The 25,663-nt window shown below is 63.4% G+C and overlaps 4 protein-coding genes across 8 annotated transcripts; 1 reads left to right on the top strand and 3 right to left on the bottom strand.

Annotated features, from left to right (window-relative positions):
- Positions 1-2,198: 2,198 nt before the first annotated feature.
- On the bottom strand, positions 2,199-4,367 carry TMEM160 (transmembrane protein 160). Its single transcript, XM_042797264.1, has 3 exons — positions 4,157-4,367; positions 3,956-4,048; positions 2,199-3,338 (listed from the first exon to the last, which is right to left on the bottom strand). Exons 1-3 carry the CDS (start codon positions 4,344-4,346, stop codon positions 3,121-3,123), a joined length of 501 nt encoding a protein of 166 aa, XP_042653198.1. The 5' UTR covers positions 4,347-4,367; the 3' UTR covers positions 2,199-3,120.
- Positions 4,368-4,587: 220 nt separating this feature from the next.
- TBCB (tubulin folding cofactor B) lies at positions 4,588-8,113 on the bottom strand. The gene is made up of 7 exons (XM_042797260.1): positions 7,924-8,113; positions 7,171-7,314; positions 6,824-6,920; positions 5,691-5,882; positions 5,520-5,592; positions 4,831-5,390; positions 4,588-4,686 (listed from the first exon to the last, which is right to left on the bottom strand). The coding sequence occupies exons 1-6, from the start codon at positions 8,071-8,073 to the stop codon at positions 5,273-5,275; spliced, it is 774 nt and encodes a 257-aa protein (XP_042653194.1). The 5' UTR covers positions 8,074-8,113; the 3' UTR covers positions 4,588-4,686; positions 4,831-5,272.
- A 5-nt stretch (positions 8,114-8,118) lies between these two features.
- Positions 8,119-12,258, top strand: POLR2I (RNA polymerase II subunit I). Of its 3 annotated transcripts, none has more exons than XM_042797263.1 (6): positions 8,119-8,204; positions 10,821-10,875; positions 11,100-11,173; positions 11,649-11,723; positions 11,869-11,920; positions 12,022-12,258. In XM_042797263.1, the coding sequence occupies exons 2-6, from the start codon at positions 10,828-10,830 to the stop codon at positions 12,082-12,084; spliced, it is 312 nt and encodes a 103-aa protein (XP_042653197.1). In that variant the 5' UTR covers positions 8,119-8,204; positions 10,821-10,827; the 3' UTR covers positions 12,085-12,258. The 3 variants fall into 3 exon arrangements, with proteins under 3 accessions (XP_042653197.1, XP_042653195.1, XP_042653196.1); XM_042797261.1 differs by lacking the exon at positions 8,119-8,204 and adding an exon at positions 10,396-10,629 and having other exon boundaries at positions 10,813-10,875; XM_042797262.1 differs by lacking the exon at positions 8,119-8,204 and adding an exon at positions 10,481-10,600.
- Positions 12,259-13,237: 979 nt separating this feature from the next.
- Positions 13,238-25,370, bottom strand: WDR62 (WD repeat domain 62). 3 transcript variants are annotated; one of them, XM_042797244.1, is made up of 30 exons: positions 25,195-25,370; positions 23,614-23,705; positions 23,463-23,525; positions 22,586-22,643; positions 22,191-22,361; positions 21,918-22,052; positions 21,365-21,547; positions 21,124-21,284; positions 20,575-20,749; positions 20,327-20,464; positions 19,683-19,858; positions 19,396-19,487; positions 18,879-19,004; positions 18,471-18,538; positions 18,257-18,378; positions 18,087-18,162; positions 17,041-17,152; positions 16,807-16,870; positions 16,420-16,539; positions 16,202-16,326; positions 16,040-16,092; positions 15,724-15,930; positions 15,458-15,597; positions 15,002-15,126; positions 14,720-14,851; positions 14,507-14,630; positions 14,316-14,427; positions 14,141-14,207; positions 13,929-14,014; positions 13,238-13,681 (listed from the first exon to the last, which is right to left on the bottom strand). In XM_042797244.1, exons 1-30 carry the CDS (start codon positions 25,282-25,284, stop codon positions 13,451-13,453), a joined length of 3,624 nt encoding a protein of 1,207 aa, XP_042653178.1. In that variant the 5' UTR covers positions 25,285-25,370; the 3' UTR covers positions 13,238-13,450. The 3 variants fall into 3 exon arrangements, with proteins under 3 accessions (XP_042653178.1, XP_042653177.1, XP_042653179.1); XM_042797243.1 differs by having other exon boundaries at positions 21,918-22,361; XM_042797245.1 differs by lacking the exon at positions 14,316-14,427 and having other exon boundaries at positions 13,591-13,681; positions 21,918-22,361.
- Between the last annotated feature and the right edge of the window lie 293 nt (positions 25,371-25,663).

Raw genomic sequence — 25,663 nt, 5'->3', positions numbered from 1 at the left:
CCCCCCCCCCCCGTCCCGTTTCTGCCCCTTTCCCGGGATTTTTGGCATTAAGCACTTACCGGAGGGGAGGGGGGTGGGCCTGCTGCCCCCCCACCCCATTTTTGGCCAGATTTGGGGTTTTTTTCTCCAGAAAAACCGATGCTGATTTGGGGGGGTTGGGTCAACAGGTTTCAGTTTTGGGGAAAAAAAAAAAGCCGGAATTTGGCTGCGGTGAGGACACCTGGGGATGGGGGGGGGATGTTGGGTGCCCTGGGGGGGTGCCCAGACACCTGGGTGTGTCCCCCCCGGGATGGGGAGGGGGCTCAGACCCCGGGGGGGTGGGGATACCCGGGGCCTTCCCCCCCCCCCCGTACCGGGGTGGTTTCAAACTGGATTTTCATGGTACAGCTGGGAGCGCACGGGGAAGGCTCCCGCCGCCCCTCCTGGGTCTCTTCGCACTTTAAGACGCCCCAACCCCCCCCCAACGGTGACAAAAACAGCCCAAACCCCCCCAAAAACATCTCTGTGTGTGTCCCCCCCCCGGGGGGGCTCCTCTGGCCCACAGAAACCCTCAAAAAGGGCTTTTTTCCCCCCCAGTTTCTCCAGTCTCTTGCTTTAAAACAAAAGTGTTGGTGTAAATAGTGGCCACCGGCTTTGGGTTTTTTATTTTTTTTAATTAAAACTGGCCAAAAAACCCCAAAAAGAAGAAAAAAAAACCAGAAAAGTAGAAAAAAAGAGAAACAACCCCAATTCTCACCCGGGGAGGGTTTTTTTTGCCATTAAAAATGGGGTTTTGGTGCCTTTTGGCGTGGCCGGAGAGGCCTTTTCTGGGTTTTTTTTGGTGCTGGCAAAGGGCTGGGGGAAAACCAGGCAAAATCGGGCAAAACTCGCACCGGATACAGCCACATCGCTGCTTCTCCCCCCTCAAAAATGGGGCAAAACACTACATTTTAACCATTTTCCCCCTTCCCCGCTGCTGCATCTGCATCCTCCTCTGCCTCCTTGCCCGGCGCAGTTTTGGGACAGAACTCCCAATTTTGGGGATTTTTTTTCACACCCCCCCCCATGTATTTAGGTTTTCCCGTTAGGTTGAACCCCCTTTTTTTTTTTTGGGTAACCCCGTGACACAATAGGAACGTCGTATCGGAAAATTGTAGTTTTTAAAGCAGGACGTAAGTTATTGTTTAAATAATAAATGTGATTTCCCTCCCCCCCCTCCGCTGTACATTAAAAAAAAACAAAAACCACCCAACCGCCAAAACCAAAATCCATCTTTAATCAAGTCCTCCACAAAAAAAAAAAAAAAAAATGGAATTTTTGGGGGTTTTCTGCTGGCAAAGGGGTCGGCCAGCGCTAACGGTTTTCTTTGTATTTTTAGGGCCTAACAAACCTCCGCCCCGTAGTTCTTGGTGATAGACATTGCCTTTTTCTGCTTCTTTTAAGGACGTTTTTAACAATTTGTGGTATTTTCCAGGGCCGATGCGATTAGTGCATGAAAAAAAAAAAAAAACGAAGGAAAAAAAAAAAAAAAATGTTTAACGCTCCGGGGGTCCAGATGGGCCCTTTTACTGCTGAATTTAAAGAGAAAAAAAAAAAAAACAAAACCACAAAAAAAAAAAAAACAAAAAAAAAAAAAAAAAAAAAAAAGGAAGACAAGAAAAAAATAATAATAATTCTGGAGTTGCTGCGGAGTTTTTGGGGGGAATCCCGGGGTCCCCTGGGACGGGGGCGCGAGCTGGAAGCCAGTGGGAAACTGGGGTGCACAGAGTGGGAGGGCGACACGAGGCTGTAACGGCGCTGGGGACCCACTGCGCGGCGGGGGGGACGGACGGCAGAGTGGGCACCCGTCACAGAGTGAGTGGGCACCCGTCACAGACAGAGTGGGCACCGCAGAGTGGGCAGCAGTCACAGAGTGGGCACCGCAGAGTGGGCACCGTGGGCACCACAGAGTGGGCACCCGTCACCAAGTGGGCACTGCAGAGTGGGCACCCGTCACAGACAGAGTGGGCACCGCGTGGGCACCGTGATGCAGGACTGGGCACGGGGCTTTGCACACTCGCAGCCCGGGGAGACCCTGCAAACTGGGAAACGGTGGCAAACCAGCCACTGCGAACTGGGCAAACCCAGTTTTGGGGTTAATCAGCAGGAATCTGGGCAACTTCGGGGGTTTTTCCCCCCTCTTTCTGAGGCCCCTGTGAATGAAGCAGGGACAAATTGGGGCTTTTTCCACCTTTTTTATTTCCCAGCCCGGCTCCTCCGCCCCGTTTCCCCGTGCTGACCAGAGGGGCTGCAAAAACGGGGCCGAAAACGCTTGTTTCTGCCACTGTGCCTGAAGAAATGCTCATTTTTTCATAAAACCCCCAGAGCGGAGCCACACGGAGGCGAGTTTTGCTCAAAACCCTTGTTTTTCACAGCAGGAATGAGGGTGCAAACAGCAGGCACAGCAAAGGCCCCGGGAGGGTGCTGATCCCCACCCCCAGGGTGAATGAATAAATACAAAGCAGCCAAAACTGGAGGGTTTTGCTGAAAAACCCCAGCATTTTGAGGGGGGGGTGTGGGGTGGGGTGTGGATTGGATTTTAATCCAACCCCCCCGGGTGTTTTTGATCCTCCCCGGGGGGGGATTGAAACCTCCTGGGGAATTTTAATTCTCTGGGGGGGGGGGGGTTTAATCATCCCAGGGCATCTTTTAATCCTCCTGGGATGGGATTTAATCCCCTGGGGGGGCAGTTTAATCCCCCCAGGGTGGTTTTAATCTTTTTAGGGTGGCTTGGTTCTCCCAAAATGGTTTTAAATCTGCTGGGAGGGGGGGATTTAATCCTCCCCAGGAGCTTTTAATCCTCGGGGGGGGGAGGATTTTTAATACTCCCAAGTAGCTTTTAATCCTCTGGGGGGGGGGTTAATCCTCCTGGGGTGGGGGGGTTAATCCTCCCAAGAAGCTTCTAATCCTCCTGGGGGGGTTTAATCCTCCCAAGGAGCTTTTAATTCTCACAGGTGGGGTGTTAATGTCGTGTTCCCCCCCCCCCCCCCGCTGTTTTTTTCCCTCCCCCAGGGCAGTTTCTCACCCCTCAGGGGTTATTTTCTCTATAAACAAGGGTGTGTCCCCCAGCCCCCCTCAGCCCCCCCCCAGCCCCCCCCCCCGTCACTTTTCGGGGGGCTCCTCGGGGACGATCTCCACCTCCAAGCGGCCAACGTAGAGGGAGAGGGCGCAGAGCCAGAGCAGGGCGAGCAGCGCGGCGGCGGCGGCGTTGGCGGCGGCCGTGGGCGCCGGCAGCATCATGGGGCGGCGCAGCAGCACCAGGTTCACCAGGTAGGAACCGGCCCCGTAGGAAACGCACAGGCCCCCCAGGATGAAAAAACCTTCAAACAAACAAAAAAATTAAAATAAGCCCCAGAACAATTCAGGTGGAATATTTGGGGGGGGGAAGAGCTCCCACAAAGCAGGGGGGTGTTGGCAAAAATAATTAGGCCAAAGGGATGGGGAACCTATAAAGGAGGAAAATGGCCCCAAAATCTGCCTGAAATGGGGGAGCAGGGGGGATGGGGGAGGGATGAGTTGGATTTAAGGGATTTTGGTTGGGTTTGGGGTGCGGGGATGGGGCTGAGGGGGTTTGGGGTGGGGATACAGGGGGGTCAGTTTGGGGAGGGGATCTGGTGGGGGTTTGGAGTGGGGGATCTGGGAGGAATTGGGGGTGGGGGATCTTGGGGGGGTTTGGAGTGGGGATCTGGGGGGGGGGGGGGGGATTTGGGGTGAAGGATCTGGGGGGCTCAGTTTGGGAGGGGGACCTGGGAGTGACAACCTGGGGGCTTTGGGGTGAGGATCTAGGAGGATTTGGGGTGGGGATCTGGGGGCTCAGTTTGGGGTGGGGATCTGGGGGAGGATTTGGGGTGGGGGATCCAGGGGGGTCGGGTTTGGGATCCGAGGGTTCAGTTTGAGGGTGCCAGCAGGGGAAATGGCCCCCAGCCCCCGTCCCCACCGTAGGCAGCGTCGCGGCCCGTGTCGCTCTGGGCGTAGGAGATGACGCCGACGCCGGTGGCCAGGAGCCCGTTACGGTACCAGGAAAGGAGACCTGACACAGCGAACAGACACAAAATGGGGGGGGGGGGACACCCACAGAATGGGGAGAGGGCTCCCCCCCTCAGACCCCGCCCCCCCCCGCCGCCGCCCCGCCCCTCACCGCCCTCCAGCGCTTTCCGCAGCAGCCAAGCGTCCGCCCGCTCCAGGTCGGAGGCGGCGGGCGGCGGCGGGGCCCGGCCCAGGCTGTACCGGGGGCCCAGGCCGTACCGGGGGCCCAGGCCGCACCGGGGGCCTCGGAGCCTCCGGAGCGCCGCCGCCGCCGCCCTCCCCGCGCCGCCCCACCAGCCCATGGCGGCCCCCGCCGCCGCCCTTCCGCTTCCTCCCGTCCTTCCCGCCAGCCCACCCCCCCCACCGCGGCGAGCGCCGGTTGGTCGCCACGGCCACCACTCACCGCCAATGCCCGCGCTGATTGGCGGATCGACGCGTCAGTCCCGCTGCGGCGCGGAAGGCGCCTTCTCATTGGCTACGCCTTTCCCCCCCACACGCAAATCCCTTCTATTCCCCCCAAAAATGGCCAAAACACCGGTTTTCTTCACCTTAAAACACCACTTTATGAGGCAGGGCCGCCCCGCCGGTGCCCCCTGGGATTGGCTGGGGGGGCGGGGGGGGGGGGCGCGGCTCCGGCGGCGGCTGGGGAAGGAAACGGCGCTTCGTTAGCGGGGGGGTCGGTACCGGATTTGGGGGCGGTGGGGTGTTTGTTATTGTAGGGTCGCCCGCAAAAGACAAGGGGGGGGGGGTGTGTGTTATTGTAGGGTCGCCCCCAGCCCCACTCACCCGCCCGGCCGCTCCTTCTGGCCCCGCCTCCTTTTCCTCACCGCGCCCGCCCATTGGCTGTAACACAGGCGCCAGGCCACGCCCCTCAAAGGTCGAGAGGGCGTGGCCAGCAGGGAGCCCCGCCCCCGCCAGCAAGCAGCACCCAGCTTTTTTTGGCGGGGGGGAAGGGGAGGGAGGGGGTGTTGGGGGGGCCCAGGGTGCGATTTTGGGGTGAAACAGCCGGGGGGGGGCACGCCAGAGGCGGGGGAGAGGGGGGGCGCCCCAAAACAAGGGAAAACGCAGCGATTTGAGGCTGTTCTCCCCCGCCCCGTGCTCTGCCCCGAACCCCCGCCCTGGTGCCGCGTTTCCCCCCTGCTGTGTCCCCCCCACCCCCACCCCGCGATGTGCACGTGTGTGTCCCACCCCACCCGTGTCCCCCCCCCCCCACCCCACCCGTGTCCCCTCACAGCTCGTCCTCAAGGCCATCGTCCTCCTCGGGGAAGTCCCCGGGGGTGACGCTCTGGGGCTTGACGAAGGCGCCGTACTTGGGCTGGCATTCGAAATAACGGCGCCCGCCCACACTTGGATGGAGGAAAAAATAATAATAATAAATAAATAAATAAATAAAAACAACCAAAAAAAATTAAAATAAAAACCGCCACGATCTGGGGGTGGCCCAAAGACACCCCCACACCAAGAGGGGACACTACCTGCCGTCGTGCTTGCCCAGCGGCTCGTCGTAGCGGACGCCCACCCAGTATCCCGGCTTGAAATCGGTTTGGCCTGCGGGGAAAAGGGGGGGCGGGGGCGGGCGGTGAAGGGGGGAGGGGTTTTGGGGACAAATCCCGGGGGTTTGGGGCCATCTGGGGGGGGCCACTTACCGACGTACATGACGGTGGCCCGTTTGCAGGGCTGGCCGGGGACGCGGACCTGGCAGCGGGCGCCCAGGGGGAGGGCGGCCGCCAGCGCTGCCTCCTGCGCCCGGCGCTGCTGCTCCTCGGCCGCCCGGCGCCGCGTCCCCTCGGCGTCGTAACGTCCCCACCGGCGCTGGCGGAGGAAGGAGCGCAGGGACTCTGTGGGGACATCGGGGGACAGGGCTGGAGGGGGGGGACCTCAGGGGGGAGAGGGAGTGGCACCGTGGGGAACAGGGGAATGTCACCTCGACTGGGGGGGACTGGGACACTGGGGGGGCAGGGAGAGTGTCACCATGGGGGACGGGGACTGTCACCTCAACTGGGGGGACTGGGAGAGTGTCACCATGGGGGACGGGGACTGTCACCTCAACTGGGGGGGCAGGGAGAGTGTCACCATGGGGGACGGGGACTGTCACCTCAACTGGGGGGACTGGGAGAGTGTCACCATGGGGGATGGGGACTGTCACCTCAACTGGGGGGCAGGGAGAGTGTCACCATGGGGGACAGGGACTGTCGCCTCAACTGGGGGGACTGGGAGAGTGTCACCTCAACCAGGGGGACAGGGGACAGTCACCTCAACTAGGGGGACAGGGAGTCACCACAGGGCACTGTCACTTCAACGGGGCCAGTCACAGAGTGGGGAGAATCACCCTGGGGGACAGGGACTGTCACCTCAACTGGGGGGACTGGGAGAGTGTCACCATGGGGGACGGGGACTGTCACCTCAACTGGGGGGACTGGGAGAGTGTCACCATGGGGGACGGGGACTGTCACCTCAACTGGGGGGACTGGGAGAGTGTCACCATGAGGGATGGGGACTGTCACCTCAACTGGGGGGACTGGGGAAGTGTCACCATGGGAGACAGCGGATGGTCCCCTCAACTAGGGGGACAGTGACAGAGTGGGGACAGGGACAGTCACCTCAACTGGGGGGACTGGGAGCGTGCCACCACGGGGGACACGGGGTGGGGACATCCCCTCAGCACCATGGAGGTGACACCGCAGGGACTGGGCACATCACGTGGGGGGTGACAGATAGACAGACAAACACAAGGGGGGACACACACACACACACACGCCCCCGGGGCCACCGGTGTCACCTGGCCGCTTCTCATAGTCGCTCTCGGCCATCTCGTACTTCTCCACCTGCGAGACGTCCTCGTACTCCCCGATACGCGCCCCGCTCCGGTCAATCACCTGCAGCCCCCCAACAACCCGCGGGGGGGGGGGCGTTACGGGGGGTCCCCCATTTTGGGGTGAGAAAGGGGGAAAACGGGTGTGCTGTGTGCTAGAGCAAGGTGGGTTCATTTGGGGTGAGCAACAGGGCACACCGCTACTGGGAGGGGGGGAAGTAGGGAATGGGGGTGCAACGAAGTGGGTGTAAGGTTTGATTTTGGGGTGAAAAGCGGGGAAAAAAGAAAAAAGGGGGAGGGGGAATGAGACCCACGTGCACGCGGCAACCATCGGCCACGGGGTAGGAGCCCAGCAGGGCCTCATCACAGTCCAGGCGGCCCAGCGGCTCCTCCTCGGCGCTGTACAGCTCCAGGTCCATGCAGGAGGCCGGGCTGCCCACCACCAGCTCCAGTTTGCACTGGGAAAGGGGGGAAACGGGGGGGGGACTGGTCAGGGGCAGGAGGTGGCCCAGCGAGCCAGCTCTAATCTAAGGGTGACGGCGGGGGGTGAAATTGGTGCTGGGGTGGTGAGGAGGAGGAGGGGGGTTCTGGGCTCCGGGGAGGAAGAGAAGAGGGTGTCCTGGGACCCAGAGAGAAGGAAGAGGAGGAGGAAGAGGAGTGAGGTGACGGGGTGCCCTGGCACCCAGAGAAGAGGAGGAGGAAGGGGAAAGGGTGTCCTGGGCCCCAGAGTGGAAGAAGAGGAGAAGGAAGAGGGAGTGGAGGGGGTGCCCCAAGCCCCAGAGAAGAGGAGGAGGACGAGGAAGAGAATGGAAGGGAGGGGGTGCCCCAAGCCCCAGGGAAGAGGAAGAGCAGGAAGAAGAGGAGGAATAAGGGGAAGGGGTGTCCCGGGCCCCAGAGAGGAGGAGGAGGAGGGAAGGCGGTCCCTGGACGGGGCTAGCCCGCCGTGAGGAGGAGGAGCCCAGAAGCGAAGAAGGAAGAGGAGGAAGGCCGCGGCTGAGGCCGGGCCCGCGAGGGGGGCGGAGGCCGCCGGCCGGTGAGGCGAGGGAGAAGGGGCCCGCTCCCGCTACCTTGAACTCGGCGATGGTGAGGCCGGTGCCATAGCGCTTGTGGGTGCGGAAGGCGTTGAGGCTGCTGGTGACGGCCAGCGCCACGGACCCGGACCCGGACCCGGCGCCGAGCAGCGGCCCCGCCGGCCCCGGCCCCGCCGCCGCCCTCATCCTGCGGCCCCGCCGCCGCCGCCGCCGCCGCTTCTGGAACCTTCGGCCCGCCCCCGCCGCCCGGCCAATCGGCGGCGCCGTGCCGCCGCGCAGCCAATAGGGAACGGGGCCGCCCGGCCCGCCCCGTCGCGGTTCGTCCAATGGAGAGGCGCGATGGAGGAAAGGGGCGGGGCGGGGGCTGAGGGGCGAGGAGGCTGTCAGCGCGGGGGGTGTGCGTGCAAGGGAGCGAGGCGCGGGGGGGGCAATGCACGGGGGTACAGGTGTGCAATGCACGGGGGTGCAGGTGTGCAACGTACGGGGGTACAGGTGTGCAATGCACGGGGGGTGCAGGTGTGCAATGCACGGGGGTACAGGTGTGCAACGCACGGGGGGTGCAGGTGTGCAATGCACGGGGGTACAGGTGTGCAACGCACGGGGGGTGCAGGTGTGCAACGCACGGGGGGTGCAGGTGTGCAATGCACGGGGGTACAGGTGTGCAACGCACGGGGGGTGCAGGTGTGCAATGCACGGGGGTACAGGTGTGCAATGCACGGGGGGTGCAGGTGTGCAATGTACGGGGGGTGCAATAGAGCAATGCACGGGGGTACAGGTGTGCAACGCACGGGGGGTGCAGGTGTGCAATGCACGGGGGTGCCGGGGTGCAATGCACGGGGGTCCAGGTGTGCAACGTACGGGGGGTGCAATAGAGCAATGCACGGGGGGTGTAGGTGTGCAACGCACGGGGGTACAGGTGTGCAATGCACGGGGGGTGCAATAGAGCAATGCACGGGGGTACAGGTGTGCAATGCACGGGGGGTGCAATAGAGCAATGCACGAGGGTGCAGGTGTGCAAGGCATGGGGCGTGCAGTGGAGCAATGAACGTGGGGGCAATGCACAGAGTCTAGGCTTGCAACGTGCAGGTGTGCAGTGCACGGGTGTGTAGGTGTGCAATGCACGGGGGTGCCGGGGTGCAATGCACGGGGGTGCTGGGGTGCAATGCACCGGGGTGCTGGGGTGCAATGCACCGGGGTGCCGGGGTGCAATGCACGGGTGTGTAGGTGTGCAATGCACGGGGGTGCCGGGGTGCAATGCACGGGGGTGCAGGTGTGCAATGCACGGGGGTGCCGGGGTGCAATGCACCGGGGTGCTGGGATGCAATGCACGGGGGTGCCGGGGTGCAATGCCCGGGGGTGCCGGGGTGCAATGCCCGGGGGTGCAGGTGTGCAATGCACGGGGGGTGCCGGGGTGCAATGCACGGGGGTGCAGGTGTGCAATGCACGGGGGTGCCGGGGTGCAATGCCCGGGGGTGCCGGGGTGCAATGCACGGGGGTGCAGGTGTGCAATGCACGGGGGTGCCGGGGTGCAATGCACGGGGGTGCCGGGATGCAATGCACGGGGGTGCCGGGGTGCAATGCCCGGGGGTGCCGGGGTGCAATGCACGGGGGTGCAGGTGTGCAATGCACGGGGGTGCCGGGGTGCAATGCACGGGGGTGCCGGGATGCAATGCACGGGGGTGCCGGGGTGCAATGCCCGGGGGTGCAGGTGTGCAATGCACGGGGGTGCCGGGGTGCAATGCACGGGGGTGCCGGGGTGCAATGCACGGGGGTGCAGGTGTGCAATGCACGGGGGTGCCGGGGTGCAATGCACCGGGGTGCTGGGATGCAATGCACGGGGGTGCCGGGGTGCAATGCCCGGGGGTGCTGGGGTGCAATGCACCGGGGTGCTGGGGTGCAATGCACCGGGGTGCCGGGGTGCAATGCACGGGTGTGTAGGTGTGCAATGCACGGGGGTGCCGGGGTGCAATGCACGGGGGTGCAGGTGTGCAATGCACGGGGGTGCCGGGGTGCAATGCACCGGGGTGCTGGGATGCAATGCACGGGGGTGCCGGGGTGCAATGCCCGGGGGTGCCGGGGTGCAATGCCCGGGGGTGCAGGTGTGCAATGCACGGGGGTGCCGGGGTGCAATGCACGGGGGTGCAGGTGTGCAATGCACGGGGGTGCCGGGGTGCAATGCACGGGGGTGCCGGGGTGCAATGCACGGGGGTGCCGGGGTGCAATGCCCGGGGGTGCCGGGGTGCAATGCACGGGGGTGCAGGTGTGCAATGCACGGGGGTGCCGGGGTGCAATGCACGGGGGTGCCGGGATGCAATGCCCGGGGGTGCAGGTGTGCAATGCACGGGGGTGCCGGGGTGCAATGCACGGGGGTGCAGGTGTGCAATGCACGGGGGTGCCGGGGTGCAATGCACGGGGGTGCCGGGGTGCAATGCACGGGGGTGCAGGTGTGCAATGCCCGGGGGTGCCGGGGTGCAATGCACGGGGGTGCAGGTGTGCAATGCACGGGGGTGCCGGGGTGCAATGCACGGGGAGTGCAGTGCCCGGGGTGCCGGTTGCAATCCCGGGGGGGGCCGGGCCGGTTCCGCCGTTTCCCGCCGCCCTTTGTCCCCCCGCGGCCGCCGTCGGGCCCCGCGCACGCGCACGGCGGAGCCGCCATGGAGGCGGACGGCGCCTACGAGCCGGGCTTCGTGGGGATCCGCTTCTGCCAGGAGTGGTGAGGGGACCCCCACATCCCCCCCGGCACCCCCACATCCCCCCCGGGACCCCCCAGGTTGTGTCCCCCCCCCTCAGACCCCCGACTCCCCCGACATTCCCCTCAGGACGCCCTAATGCCTCCCCCCCCCCCCCCCAAGGGATGTGACCCCAGGACCAGGCTGAGCCCCCCCCCCCCCCCCGAGACCCCATAATAACCCCCCCCCATTTCCCCCCCCCAGCAACAACATGCTGTACCCCAAAGAGGACAAGGAGAACCGGATTCTGCTCTACGCCGTGAGTTGTTCCCCCCGGCACCCAGCTGGGACCAGGCCCAGGGTCCCGGCTGTGCGCCGCCCCCAGGGAGCACGGGGGGTGCGCTGGGGGCACGGGGGGGCCGGGCCCGGTGCCGCGGGGGGCCGTGCCCGGCTCCTCCCGGGTCGGTACCGGGGCCGGTCCCGGTGCCCCGCCCCTCCCGGGTCGGTACCGGGGCCGGCCCGTAAGCCTTGCTCTTCCCCCAGTGCCGTAACTGCGACTACCAGCAAGAGGCCGACAACAGCTGCATCTACGTCAATAAAATCACCCATGAAGTGGAGTAAGTTCGTTAGCGGAACGAGCTCATTAGCGGGGATGCCTGGGTACTGGTCCCAGTATTCCCCACCCCAGGGACGGGGTGTTAGTAGAGAGTAATTAATAAGGAAAAGGTAATTGAAAAGAATGGTGGGGTAATTAATAGGATGGTAGTTAGCAAGGTAAGAATTAGGGTAGTTAATAAGAGAATAATTAGGGTGAGCGGTTAATATGGGGAGGCAATAAGGGAAGATGAGCAGGGGGCAATTAATAAGGGAGAAAAAATTTATAGGTAATTAATAAATAAAGGGATAATTGGGGTGGTTAGTAGGAGTGATTCAAGGGTAATTGGAGAGTAATAAGGGGGAAAAAAGAGCGAATAATGAGGGATTATTAATAAGGATAATAACTAGGGGTAATTAATGAGGGGGATAGCTGGGTTATTAATAGCCTGGGGTAATTAAGGGGGTTAATTAACACCCCGGGGTGTCTCCTCGCAGCGAGCTCACGCAGATCATCGCTGACGTCTCGCAGGACCCCACGCTGCCCCGCACTGAGGACCACCCCTGCCAGAAGTGAGTGGGGACATGGGGACACACACACACACCCCCCCCTTGGCTCTAGTGTCCCCACGGGACCCCAATGTCCCATGTCTGTCCCCCCCCCCCCTCTAATATCTCTGATGTCCCCACAAGATTTTTATGTCCCCCTCTCCCCCAGGTGTGGGCACAAGGAAGCTGTTTTCTTCCAGTCGCACAGCGCCAGAGCTGAGGTGAGGTGACACCCCCCCCCCCCCAAAAGCCTTGTGCCCCCCCAAAATGTCACTGTCCCCCCCACAACACGCCCTGACTGCCCCCTCCTCCCACCCCCCAGGACGCCATGAGGCTTTACTACGTCTGCACCGCCCCGCACTGCGGCCACCGCTGGACCGAGTGACGGCGCCCAGAGACCCCCACAAACCCCCCAAATCACCCCAGATTGCAGCCGTCACCCCAAAATGTCCCCTCCCGGCAGCTCCTGTGCCCCCCAACCCCGGGTCTGTGTGTTGTTTCCCCCCTCCCCGTACCCTCCAGTGTGGCATTTTGGTGGTAATAATGGTTATTTTTGGCAGTGGGATGTGTCGGTGGCTCTGTGGGGTGAAGGGGAGCAGTTCCGTGGGGTCTGGGAGGGTTTTGGGGTGCACATAGCTGCAGGGGGGGGGGTGGTGGTGTCTCTCTGTGTGTACGTCACAGCTGCAGGGACCAAATCATCCATAGTGGCCCCAAATTGCATCCCTGGTGCCCCAAAATGCTTCTTTAGGTCCCAGTTTTTCCACGTTGGGTTCTAAATTGCATCCCCGGTACCCCAAAATGTCTCTATGGGCCTCAAATTACAGCTATGGAGCCCCAAATTTTCCACAGTGGGCCCCAAAATGTTCCCTTGGGCCCCAAATTGCAGCCACAGGGTCCCAGATTTTCCACAGTGGGCCCCAAATTGCATCCCTGGTGCCCCAAAATGTCCCCATGGGCTTCAAATTACAGCTATAGAACCCCAAATTTTCCACGGTGGGCCCTGAATTACATCCATGGAACCCCAAGAATGCTCCCTTGGGCCGCAGATTTCCCACAATGAGCCCTGAATTGCAGCTGTGGAGCCCCAAATTGTCCCCAGTGGGCCCCAAGTCCTAACTCTGGTGGCCCAGGTTGCCCCCCCCAGTGCCCCACATCACCCCATACCAGTCCCAGATGACCCCACCAGGCTCTAATTCACCCCAGTTTGCATCCCCAGTGCCCCCAGTTACCCATGACAGGCCCCATATTGTAGTCCTGGTGGACAAGTTGCCCTCGGGGTACCCCAGATCACCCCCCCGTCCCCCCCAAATCGCCCCCCGCCACGTCTCAAATCTCTCCATCAAGCCTCAACTTACCCAAAATCTCTTTCCCCCGTACCCTAAACTGTCGAGTTGCACCCCAAATCACCCCTCTGGGTACCCTGAACTACCCTCCAGCCACCCCCCAGCTCCTCACCGAGCCCCCAAATCGCCGCCTGGTGCAACGGGGGCGGACGGGGTCTTGAGGGGGCTGAATCCACCGACTGCAAACCCCCTGAATTTGGTTTAAAGACATTTATTATTTTAACAACCTTTTAAATGGGCAGCGACAGCTGCTTCTGCCCCACTGCCGGGTGTTCGGGGGGCTTGGAGGGGGATGAGATGAAAACTGGAGAAAAATATACATCCGAAAGGCTCAAAAACGGGTTTAAAAAACACAGAAATGAGCTGGGGGAGAGGGGTCGGCGCCCCGATACCTCGATTTCAAGCGTTTCAGGGCTGCTGCCCCCCCAGCCTCCCCCGAACCATTTCCAGGAGGGAGTCGGAGTAGGCGCGGAGCAGCTCCAGGGTTTCGGGGGGCAGTGGCAGCGGCGCCGGGGGGTCGGTGCCGGCGTCGGCCCCGCAGGCGACGCCGCGGGAGCGCAGCTCGGCTTTCATCCAGCCAAAAGCTCCGGCCAGCGCTGTCCTCGCCTGGAGGACATCCGCCTCCGCGCAGAGGGTCACCTGCCAGAAGGTGGGACACACACCCCCCCCGCTTTGTCACCCCATTTTTAAATTATTTTATTTTTACCACATGGTTAAAACACACCCCCGGCGCCTCGGCTCCGAAACGAGCCACCACCGGTGGGTTTGTTTGAAGGGGTTGACCCCACGGGTGTGGTTAAAATACACCAGCGGCTCGCCGTCCCCCCCCCCCCCAAAAAATATTGTGAATTGAGGAGTGTGTATCCCCCCCAAAATTGGCACCGACCTGGTCGTAGAGCTCCAGTGTCTCCTGGAAGTGGGTGCGGAGCAGCCGCAGGGCCGCGGTGAAGGTCTCGAGGCGGCGGTGGGATCCTGCGGGCGTCCTGCTGCTGTCACCCGTGTCCCCCACTCCGGGAGGGGACAAAAAAAACCCCCTTGTCCCCATCCGGGAGGGGCGTTTGGGGTGAAGGAAGCCCCTCTTCGTCCTCAACCACTCACCTGTAGATTTGCAGGTGTCGGAGCTTGTTTCCTCTCCCGTTTCCCGAGGTTTTTCACCCAGCGGTTTCTAAAAAGTTGGAAGCGCCGCTAAGCCTGGCCCGCGGAGCGAAAATACCTTTTTTTGGGTCTCTTCCCCTCAAAATTTCCCTTTCCCTCGGGCAGAAAACCCACTCGCCTCTGCCTGTCGCAGCGCCTCGGATGTTTTTGGCTGGTCCCCGAGCGGCTCCTGGGCACGGACAGGGCTCTGGGGCCGGGGCCGTGCCCACAGGGGGAAGGTGGCCGCCAGCCTGTGGGACGAAGAAGGGGTCGGGAGCGGGAAAACCCCGCCGGCCGGACAGACAGACGGGCACGGCGCCTGATTCTTACCTGCTCTTCTGGCAGCGTGAGAGGAACCGGGCTGAAATGCTCAGGCGTGGGTTCAAGAACAAGTCTTTTCCCTCATCTCCAGGTTCAGGCGGTTTTAAGTCCTTTAAGGAGCCGTCGAATTTCTCTGCGGCCGCGGGGCGGGAAGCGTCAGCTCCGGCCGCCGCCGGGATCGCCCGCGCCGGCACCGGCCGCCCGCGCCGTTTGTCCCGTTACCTTCGGTGTCCGCCAGCGTCTCAAAGTGCTGCTTGAGGTACTTCTCCTGCTCGGGGGTCTGGGGCTGGGAGCTGCTCAGCACCGGGTTCTCCGCCTCCTCCGCCTCCCCAGCAGAGCCCGCCGAGTCCTCGTCTGCTGGGACAGAGCCGGAAAGGAAATTCCCCCCCCCCCCAAAACGGATGTTGGAACCGAGCGGTTTTCATTCGGAGCCCCCTCGAAGAGCTAAAGCCGCCCCTCAGCTTTTTGTTTGGGCGCGTTTGGCGCTGGCGAAGCCGGCGTTACCTTCGGGCTGGAAACGCGGCGCCGGCATCGGGAGGCAGAGCGAGACGCGGGGCGAGGCGCCCTCCCGGCCGTGCCCGAGCTCCTCCGGGGACGCGGGGCGCGGCGGCGGCTCGGTCGCGTGTCGCCTTGAGGGGGAAGGAGCAGCCCGGTGAGGGCCGAGCAGCGGGGCCTGCGCTCGCCAGCGCTCCAAGCTGAGACGCGCGCGTCCGGGTGTTGGGCTGGGACGAGGTTAAGCCGCTCCCCAAAAGGTTCCCTCCCCCCTGCCCCGAGCCGGCGCCTGCCGGCACTGCCAAAAAGCTCTGAAATTCGGCTCGAAGGGAAACCCCGCGGCGGGGATGGGGGCGCGACCAGAGCTCGGCGCGGTGCCGTTCAGCGAAGCCCAGACGAGCGGGGAGAGGTTGGCTTAACGCCGGTAGCAAAACGCGGCGTTTGGTGCCCCGCCCGGGCGGCACCGACCTGCTCACCGCCGGCACGCGCAGCTCCTCCGGGCTGGTCCTGGTCATACCCAGCAATTCCAGTCCCCCGTTGATTTCCTCATCCAGGAGGAGCTCGGAGAGCTGGAAGTCCTCGGTGAGATCGCTGGGAGAGCTCTCTGCCTGCCGGAGACGGGGAGCCAATGTCCGTAGCCGGATTTTTGCCAGAAGGGTGGGCGCTGGCGGGCAAAGGGGCTCCAGGGGTGGTTAAAACCGGAGTCCGGCGCTGGCTCCGGCCCCGCGACTGACCTCTGAAAGTAGCTGCTCCAGGCTGCTGGGGTCCAGCTCCGCGTCGCCCTCGAGGCGAGGGGGTTTGAGGGGGGTGAAATAGGCGGGATCCGCCGCCGGCAAAGTCTTGATGGGGCCCCTCTCGGCGCGTTCTGCCCATCGCCCCCGCGGCCGGTAGCTCCAGGGGGGGATGGCAGCCGCCCTGTCGCCCTCCTCTACCTCTCCCAGCTGGAAAGTTTGAGGAGATCCAGTGGAGATGAGGTAAAGAGACCTTCGTGCGGCCCCGTTACATTAAATTAAATTAAATTACATCTCTAAGTGCATCCGTGGGACTTACCAGCCTCTTGGCCCACATGGGCAGCCTGCCGTTGGTTAGGACGCACGCCGGAGCTGGAGGGGGAGAGCGGGGTTAGGAACGGCGCCGTGCGCCGCAGCCCTGGGAGGAAAAACAGGCAGAAAAGGGGGTGCAGGTGCCAAGGGACCCCGGTGCGCCACGCACGCGGCTCCAAATCCTCCTTGCAGGGGGTCTGCAGGGTCGAGGCGGCGTCCCGCTCCTCCTCGGGCTCCTCGTCGGAAGGTCCGGGGGCTGCCGTCCCGCCGGGGATCGTGGCGTAGCTCTCCGGTCTGGAGGAGGGGAGAATGGTGGGGTTGCTCCTCCCGCCCCAAAAAGCAAAACTGTGGGGTGATGTGGGGGGCGAGGGGCTTTTCCCCGCTAACCCGAGCTGCTCCGTGGAACCGGGTTCCTTCTCCCGCTTTGGCTGCAGCAGGTCGAGCTCCAGCAAGTGTTGCTTCATGCTGCTGGTGATTTCAAGGCCCAGGCGCCAAATAAAGATGCAGCTGGGGGGGTAGAAAGACAGGTGGGGGGTGGGGTCAGCTCACCCCCAGATTTTGGATACGGGGGGGGGGCTTTACGTGAAGTCAATTAATTTAATCCACTCGAGCCCTCCAGCACTGCCTCCACTTGGGTGGACATCCCACCCAGCGTTCTCAAAAGCCAATTTTTCTCCCGTCGCGTCTTGCGCGGCGCACAGGGCGAGGTGTATAGGGGGAGGCATGTGTGGGGGGAGGCATAAATCTGACAATTTTAGGCCTGCTGACCCATACCTGTCTCCCGAGACGGTGATGAGGTGCTTGCAGTCGTAGGTGAACCGCATCCCCGTGACTATTTCTGTGCCAACAGAAGGAAACGCCGGGGTGCTGTTTGCCAGGGCCGCCGTCCCCCGCGCTCGTTTTGGAGATGTGACGTAGCGGGTGCGTGGAGGCCAGAGGGGGGGACAGGCCCAGCCCTGGGGTGCTCTCCCTTTTCCCGCGGGCACCTCCCGGGTTTCCCTCCCGCACCTGAATGGCCGAACACGGTGGCCACGCTCTCGCCGGAGCGGAAGTCGATGAGGGCGATGCTTTTGTCAGAGCAGCTCGTCGCCAGGAAGGTGCCCGAGGGATCCAACTGCACCTGGGGGGAGAGGGGCGGTGGGGCCGGGCAGCCCAGCAGCTTCGGGGGAGCACGGGAAGGTTCGGGTGGGCTGAAGGGACCTTCGAAGGCCACCCAGTCCAAGCCCCCCGCCGCGGGCGGGGACATTTCCCGCTAGACCAGGCTGCTCCAACCAACCTGGCCTGGAACGCTTCCCGCCACGGGGCAGCCGCAGCTCCTCTGGGCGACCTCCTCCAGTGTCTCACCACCCTCACGGCAAAGTTCTCCTCCGTGTCCACCCCAACCCCCCCCTCGGGCCGCGTAAAGCCGGTGCCCCTTGTCCTGCCGCTCCAGAACTCTCCCTCCGTCTCGCTTACGAGCCCCTTGAAGCACCGAACGGCCGCAAGAAGGTCTCCTCCTCTTCTCCAGCCTCACCAGCCCCAACTCCCCCGGCCTTCCTCCGCAGATGGCCCCCGGGCCATCGCCGTGGCCTCCTCTGGACCCGCTCGAGCAGACCCGTGTCTGTCCTGTGCTGGGGACCCCCCGCGCTGGAGGCAGGGGGGGACGACCCCCCCCCTCGCCCCGCAGCCCAGGAGACGCTCAGCCTTCTGGGCTGCGAGCGCACGTTGCTGGCTCGCGTCCCATGTGCCACCCACCGGCGTCCCCAGGACCTGCCCCACGGGGCTGTTCTCCGTCCGTCCGTCCGTCCGCCCGCCCCCCAGCCTGCCCCGGGACAGGGGATGGCCCCCACCCGACCGCAGAGCCTCGCCCTTGGCCTTGCTGACCCTCAGGAGGTTCCTGTTGGCCAACGTCTCCAGCTCCCTCTGCACGGCACCTCTCCCCTCGAGGGCACCAACGGCTCAGCCCCACGCCCTTCAGCCCCGCCGACAATCCTGCCCCCCCGCAGCCCCCCCCGGCCCAGGGAGCTCCTGCGGGCGCCGCGATGGCTGACAGACGGTGGAAATCACCTTCTTACCTTCAGCAAGGAGCCGTCGTCGCCTTGCGAGCCCTTGTAGCAGCACTTTTGCTTCCCGTTGGCCGTGTTGTACACCCTGCAAGAGGAGCGGGAGTTGGGGACACGGGAGCCGGGAGACAGCTGACCCCGAGGCAGGTTCAGCCCCAGCCCGCACGGCAAAGCGCCTTCACCTGACGTTTCTGTCCTGGCAGGCGACAGCGACGTATTTCTGCGTGATGTCGATGTCCATGTCGTACAGGGTGGTTTTCTCGGCGACGTGGTGCATCCTGACGAAACTGAAGCCATCCGCCAGCTGCGGGGAGATGTGGAGAGCCACGTCGCCTTCTCACCCGTCCAGTTTTGGGGGAGAAATTGCAGATTCCTGCGGAGATGCCGCTGACCCACCTTTTGAGCATTGCGGAAATAAATGCTTTTATCGGCGCCGCAGCTTATCAGCTGAATGTCCCCGTTGCCTGAGCAAAGAGAGCACAGGGAAAGGCGATTAGAGATTATGTCCGTTCCAAAATCACCACCGAGTGAATCCAAAAAATGATTATGAACGAATCCATTAAAAAAACGATTCTTTTAAGATCTAGATGCAATCCACAGGTGGGATTTGCCCTGCTGTGGGTCCCCTCTGATGGATGGCTCGGTGCTCTTCATCTGGAGACGCCTGGTTTTAACAAAGAGCCCCCTCTAACGCAGACGTTGGTGTTTAGGTGCATAAATCCAGAAAAAAACCCAACATCTTCCAGGCAGAACAAGGCGAAGGGCAGCCCGGCGGGGGAATTTAAACGCAATTCTGCCACCTACCCCCAAATTTGACGGATGTTATCGCGGAGGAGTGATCATCCAGGGTTTGCTCCAGCTTGTAGTTGTTGTCTACGTTCAAGATGTGGATCAGCCTGTCTCTGCTCGCCGAAGCCAGCAGCGCTGCTCCTGGAGCCGCCGGAAAAGAGAGTGTTAAAATAGCGCCGCAAAGGTTTTTGTTATGAAAGGGGTCTATTCGCTGTCGTCCCCTGCAAAGATTTTGAGGTAAACTGGTTTCTGAGTTGGGTGTTAAAGGGGACGGTTACCCCCAGCGCAGGCTGAGCTGGGTTTTAATCTGCGTGGCCCCGGGGCTTGCCTCCAGCTCCTGGTGGCTTCTCAGAGGAGAGACCCTTCCCCACAAAGCTCATTTTTCTGGCTGCCTCAGCTCTTTTGGTGAAGCGGAAGCTTTCCCGCCGGTAAAAACCCATCACCAGTAAGCCAAGCCCCATGGCTCGCTGGCGACGCTCAAGGGCTTATCCGGTGGCAGCTTTCGGTCATCGCTGTCGGGGCGAAGCCTTACCGGTCTCCGGCTTCGAGTACTCCAAGCAGAGAACTTCCGAATCGTGAGCCTCCACTTTAGCCACCTCCTGCATGAACTGCAGCTCGTGTATCCTGCGAGGGAAGTGCGCCGTTGGCTCGGCTCCCAGAAACCAGGAGAGCGGTGCGGGAACACCGTTGGCCACGGTGAGGGGGCTCGGAGGTGCTCACGGCGGAAGGTGAACGGCTAAAACACACGGTGGGAGCCCACCCAGGGGCCCGACCGCCACCCTCCTCCTCCGGCTTTCGGCCGAGCGCGGCGCCACTTGCCTGAGGGTTCCTCCTCTGTCCCCCGATGCCAGGTGTTCCCCGTTGGGGCTGACCTGCATCACCCTCACCCCGGACTTGACGTCGAGGTGACCCAGGGTCTCGCTTCGGTTGGGCGCGCTGGAGGAGTCCTGGAGGTGCTGCGTGTTGTTGTCCACGTAGATGACGTTCAGCAGGGTCTTGGTGTGGGAGGAGAGGGGACAGTCGGGCTCCGGCAGAGCTCAGGCGGCTCTTTGGGGAGGGGAAGAGCCCACCAGGTCACCCAACGGCTCCCAGCTTCCCCACATTGTTTTCCCACGCTTCCCGTTCAAGGAACACCGGGATTTGAGAAGCGCAGCCGCGTCCTTTGGTCGTTCGGATAGAAATAGCAAATGCAGGAGAACAAAAAGCCATTCCCCAGGCTCGCTCTCATCACCAAAACCCACTTAAAACCGCGGCTCCTCTCCTGCTCGGGCAGCACCTCTGTCCCCGGAACGGCAAGAAGCCGACGGGAACCACCCCGAAACCTCCACCGACCTCATTTTCTAGAGGCAAATCCCACAAGGCAAGAAGCACGGGGAGCTGGCTGAGCTCCCCCGGCTGCTGGTGTGGTTTTGGGGTGCTGCCTTGGGCAGGAGGTGGGATGCAGCCCCCCCTCCTCGCTGTACCGTGCTGTAGGTGTCGCCCTGGGCAGGGCGCGTGGAGCCGCTTTCCAGGGCCCAGGCGCGGATGGTGTTGTCCGAGGAGCACGTCAGGAAGGAGCCGGGAGGCAGACAGGATCTCTGCTCCTCGAATTCGGGGTACACCTGCACCCAGGAGGGGGTTACACATCAGGGAGGCAGGGAAAGGAAAGCAGAGCGTTGGGGGGGGGGGGTGGGTGCCCCAAACCGCCCCCGGGGGATCTGCTCGCCCTCACCTCGACGCTCCAGACGAAGGAGCTGTGGAAAAGGTCCGACCAGACTTTCCTGATGCGGCGCAGGTCCCCGACGTCCCAGACGTAGATGCTGTGGTCTTTGTAGACGCAGGACAGCCAGCGGTTGCAGGCGTCGTAGGCCAAGGCGATGGTGTCGGGGTAGACCAGGTCTGGTCGCCTTCAGGGAGAGGGAAACGGAGTCGGGTTTTGGGGGGGGGGGGGGGGGGGAGCGGGGGGTGAACCCTCCAGAGCCCACCGAGCGCTTTGCTAGAGGCAGGTTTGGTTGAAATGGCGTCTGTATTGCAAAACGCGGCACCGAAACGAAGGGGGAAATGAAGCCTGGGGGGGGCCCTGCCCCTCGTAACCCCCGCAGCACCCTCCTGTCCTTCACCGCGCATAAAATCAGGCGCCGATTCAAACCTGCCTGAGCTCAAATCTCGGCCCAGATGAGGAAGGAGAGCTGCAGGGTCTGAAACCCCACGGAAATCGCGCTGGGTGGTTTGGGAGGGGGACAAAGCGGGGCCGCTGCTGCCCCCCTCGGCCGTGCGGTACCTCGGTGGGGGAGCCCGGGTGACGTCCACGCCCAGGGGATGAGGTTTGGGGAGGTCGCTCAGGTAACGCATGTCGCGAGCTTGGAAAATCCTGACGGTGCCGTCGGCGCAGCCGCAAAATATCAGCTCCTCGCTGAGGCAGAGGCAGTTTGCCAGCGGCACCTGAGGGCCGGAGCGGGTTGAGGTCCGTCCCGGGGGGCTTCACCCCGAGGAAAAGGGGGTGGAGGGGATCTGCCCCCCACCTTCAGGATGATCCATTTCTCCAGCACCCGCTTCCCGTTGAACTGGCAGAGCAGCCCCGAGGAGGAGACGCAGAAGGTGCTGCCCGCCATCAGCCCTCGCCCGCAGGCCACGCCGCAGAAAACGTTGTCGTGGAGCTGCCCCAGCAGCCCCGAGCGTCCCACCAGCGGCACCGTCTCGTTGACCTGCAGAGGTGACGCCGCCGACCCGGCGTTAACGAGCGTTAATGAAGAAAACGGCGCAGCCCCGGGTTTCACCCGCGGGCTTTTGCCGGCTGGAACATCCCCGGCTCCGGACTGAGCCCAAACACCCACCGCCTCGGGGTCTGGCGCCACGCGGCCGGAGCAAAACAACACCCAGGTATGACGCAAGGTGAATTGGGGGGGGGGGGGGGGGGGGGAAATGTGCCATTTCTGTGATTCTTTCTACAGAAACCACCCCCTCCCGCGTGATCTTCAGCGTCGGTGATGAGGGTTTAAGCAACACCCAGCCCCAGTTCGGCTTCGCCGGCCCCCGAGCGCCGTGGGACGGCATCGGCGAGGGGCACCCCCTCACCTTCAGCTCCCTCGAGGAGTCCAGGAACCAGAATTTGACGTGGCGGTGCCCCACGGTGACAAAATAGCTGTCCTCGGAGAAGGACACGGCCGTCACCTTGCAGGACACCTTATTCGAGGCGACCAGGGAATCTTTCTGCTCCGAAAGAAAGACGCGGTGGCGGCGTGAACCGAAAACCCGGAGCCGTAAGAAATTGGGTGAAAAGATGGAAAAGGGCTGTTTTCTCCCCGATCTGAGGCTGGTTGAAGCCAGCTCGCTTTGGCCGAAACTCACCTTCCAGTCCCAAACGTTGACCACCATGTCGTGGGGGTACCCCACCGACACCAGGTACTTGGCGCTGGGGGAGAAGGCGACGCAAGCCACGCCGTACTTGTGACCGTGCAACGCCGAGACCTGCGCCCGGTCCTCCACCTCCCAGACGCGGACGGCGGGTCGGTGCCCGTTCTGCGTGGGAGAAACACCGGCGTGACGGCGGTTTGCCCCTCCGCACCAGCCCCCCGCGGCCACCCGGCGCATCCTCCGGCCCTAAAGTGCGTTCTCACCCCCCCCACGTGATTCTGAACTGAGTGGAAACCCCCCCCCAAAAAAGCAAAAGAGGAATAATCGCGGCTACTCCGACCCAACAGCCAAAATCGGGGTGTAGGTGTCTGCAAATAAGTGGCACCCACCTCTCCGGTGACGATGAGCTTCCCGTCGGGCGAGAAGGCCAACGCGCTGAGGGTTTTCCTGGAAAATAGTGAGTTTTCTTGAAAAACTGGGCTGCTATGGAGAGCAAACGGGGGTTTTAGTGCACGGAGAAGGGAGGGAAAATACAAACGTTATTCCTGAAACCCGATGTACGGCACAGCTGGTGTTTGGGGGGTACCTGGAGGTGTTTGAGGGTACCTGGAGGCGTGTGAAGGATACCTGGGGGTATCTGAGAGCATCTGGAAATGTTTGGGGGGGGTATCTGGAGGCGTTTGGGGGTACCTTGGGATGTTTGGGGGTACCTGGGGGTGTGTAGCGGTACCTGGAGGTATTCAGGAGATATTGGGGGGGTTCCTGGAGGTCTTTGGGGGTACCCGGAGGTGTTTTGGGGTACATGGAGGTGGTCAGGAGGTGTTTGGGGTTCCTGGAGGTGTTCGGGGAGTACTTGGGGGTGTTTTGGAGGTACTTGAGGGTACCTGGAGGTATTTGGGGGATTCCTGGAGGTGTTTGAGGGGTTCCTGAAGGCGTTTTGGGGTACGTGGAAGTGTTCAGGAGCTGTTTGGGGTTCCTGGAGGTGTTTGGGGAGTACCTAGAGGTGTTTTGGGGTTCCTGGAGGTGTTCAGGAGGTGTCTGAGGTTCCTGGAGGTATTTGGGGGGGTTCCTGGAGGTTTTTGGAGGTACCTGGGGGTACCTAAGGGTGTTCAGGAGGTATTTGGGTGGCATCTGGAGGTATTTGGGGGGGTATCTAGAAGTGTTTTGGGGGTTCCTGGAAGCGTTTGGGGTTGCCTGGGGGTGTTCAGGAGGTATTTGGGGGGTACCTGGAGGTGTTTGGAGTTCCTGGAGGTGTTTGGGGAGTACCTGGAGGTGTTCAAGATGTGTCTCTGCGTGTTCTCCCGGGGATTCAGGATGACAACGACGCACCTGGATAAGAAAGGGGGGAAGTTTCTCCCTGGCTGGGGTTTTGGGGGGCACGGGAGGGGTCACGGGGGGGGTCCCCGTGGGTGCTCACCCGGCGGGGTAGGCGAGCAGCCCCGTGGCCGGGTCGCAGGCCAAGCCGCTGCTGGTCTGGGCGGTGATTCCCAGCACCTTCTCCAGTGTCACCTGGGGGAGAGGAGCAGGGGACCCCCCGGGCGTCTCCAGGGGCTGGAGAAAGTGGGGGGCAGAGGGGGGGTCCCCAGGAGGGGGGGGGGGGTGGGAGGGAGGGTGTGGCAGGGGTGGGGCTCTGAGCCCCCAGGGGTGGTACCAGGCACCCACAGTCCCCTCTGTGTCCCCCCCGCCCCCCGTGGGGACCCTCCCAAGTGCTGCCCCCTCCCCAGGCTCCGCCCCCGTGGGTGTCCCCCAGGCCTGCCCCCCAACCTCCCCTCGATGGGGGGACCCACAGATCCCACCCCCAACCCCAGGCCCCGCCCCATGGGGAGGAGGGACACACCCCAGCCCCGCCCCTCCCGAAGCCCCGCCCCCTCGTGAAGCACCGCCCCCGTGGAGCAATGATCCCACCCCCTCATTAAGCCCCGCCCATTAGAAACTCAAGCTCCACCCCTCCCGAAGCCCCGCCCCCTCGTGAAGCACCACCCCATGAACAATGATTCTGCCCCTCCTTAAGCCCCGCCCCATCTGGACGTCAAGCTCCACCCCCTCATGAAGCACCGCCCCATGGAACAATGATCCCACCCCCTCATTAAGCCCCGCCCATTAGAATCTCAAGCTCCACCCCCTCACGAAGCACCGCCCCCATGGAGCAATGATCCCAGCCCCTCATTAAGCCCCGCCCATTAGAAACTCAAGCTCCGCCCCCCATGAAGCACCGCCTCGTGGACCAACGATCCCGCCCCTCCTTAAGCCACGCCCCCATCGGAACCCCAACCTCTGCCCCCTCCCTAAACTCAACCCGTCTGAGCCGGAATCCCGCCCCCTCCCCAAGCCCCGCCTCCCCCAGTGCCTACGTTATGCAAGCCCCGCCCCCTCCCCAAGCCCCGCCTCCCCCAGTGCCGACGTTATGCAAGCCCCGCCCCCTCCCCAAGCCCCGCCTCCCCCAGTGCCGACGTTATGCAAGCCCCGCCCCTCCCCACGCCCCGCCTCCCCCAGTGCCGACGTTATGCAAGCCCCGCCCCCTCCCCAAGCCCCGCCTCCCCCAGTGCCTACGTTATGCAAGCCCCGCCCCCTCCCCAAGCCCCGCCTCCCCCAGTGCCGACGTTATGCAAGCCCCGCCCCCTCCCCAAGCCCCGCCTCCCCCAGTGCCGACGTTATGCAAGCCCCGCCCCCTCCCCAAGCTCCGCCTCCCCCAGTGCCTACGTTATGCAAGCCCCGCCCCCTCCCCAAGCCCCGCCTCCCCAGTGCCGACGTTATGCAAGCCCCGCCCCCTCCCCAAGCCCCGCCTCCCCCAGTGCCGACGTTATGCAAGCCCCGCCCCCTCCCCAAGCCCCGCCTCCCCCAGTGCCGACGTTATGCAAGCCCCGCCCCCTCCCCAAGCCCCGCCTCCCCCAGTGCCGACGTTATGCAAGCCCCGCCCCCTCCCCACGCCCCGCCTCCACTGGGCCCACAGGCCCCGCCCCGCCCCTCACCAGCGGCCGCCCGCCCCCGCGCCCCTCACCGCCTCTTCCAGGCCCTGGTGCCGCGATCGCCGCCGCGGGTTGAACGTCGGGGGCGAGTCGGGCCCGGCCGCGCCGCCCGCCGCCACCATGGCTCCGAACTGCGCGCGGTAAGCCGGCGTCCCCTCCCCACTGGTCGCTGCCCACGCCGCTCAGCACCACCGCCCAATGGCAGCGCGGCGCCGCCGGCCCCAGGCTCCGCCCCTGCCGCTCGGCGCCGCGCTCCGCCAATAGCGGGGCGGGCCGGAGCTGGCCCCGCCCCCCCGCTCGCGTGGGCCGCCGGTTCGAATCCCGCGGAACCCGCTCCCCGACGCCCGCCCGTTCGAATCCCGCGGAACTCGCCCTGCCGCCGCGTTAAAGCACCGCAGGAGGCGGCGTGGGTTCTTCACGGCCTCGCGTGTCACCTCACGCCCCGGGACAACGGCGCCGTTGAGAGCGTGGGGAGCCCCACGGGGGTAAAACCACGGCGCG

This window comes from Tyto alba, unplaced genomic scaffold (genome assembly GCF_018691265.1).
Source record: "Tyto alba isolate M040663 unplaced genomic scaffold, T.alba_DEE_v4.0 Super-Scaffold_25, whole genome shotgun sequence".
In the NCBI taxonomy this organism is placed as follows: domain Eukaryota; kingdom Metazoa; phylum Chordata; class Aves; order Strigiformes; family Tytonidae; genus Tyto; species Tyto alba.
The sequence above is the reverse complement of the archived record's forward strand: the minus strand, read 5'-3'. Positions and strand labels throughout refer to the sequence as shown.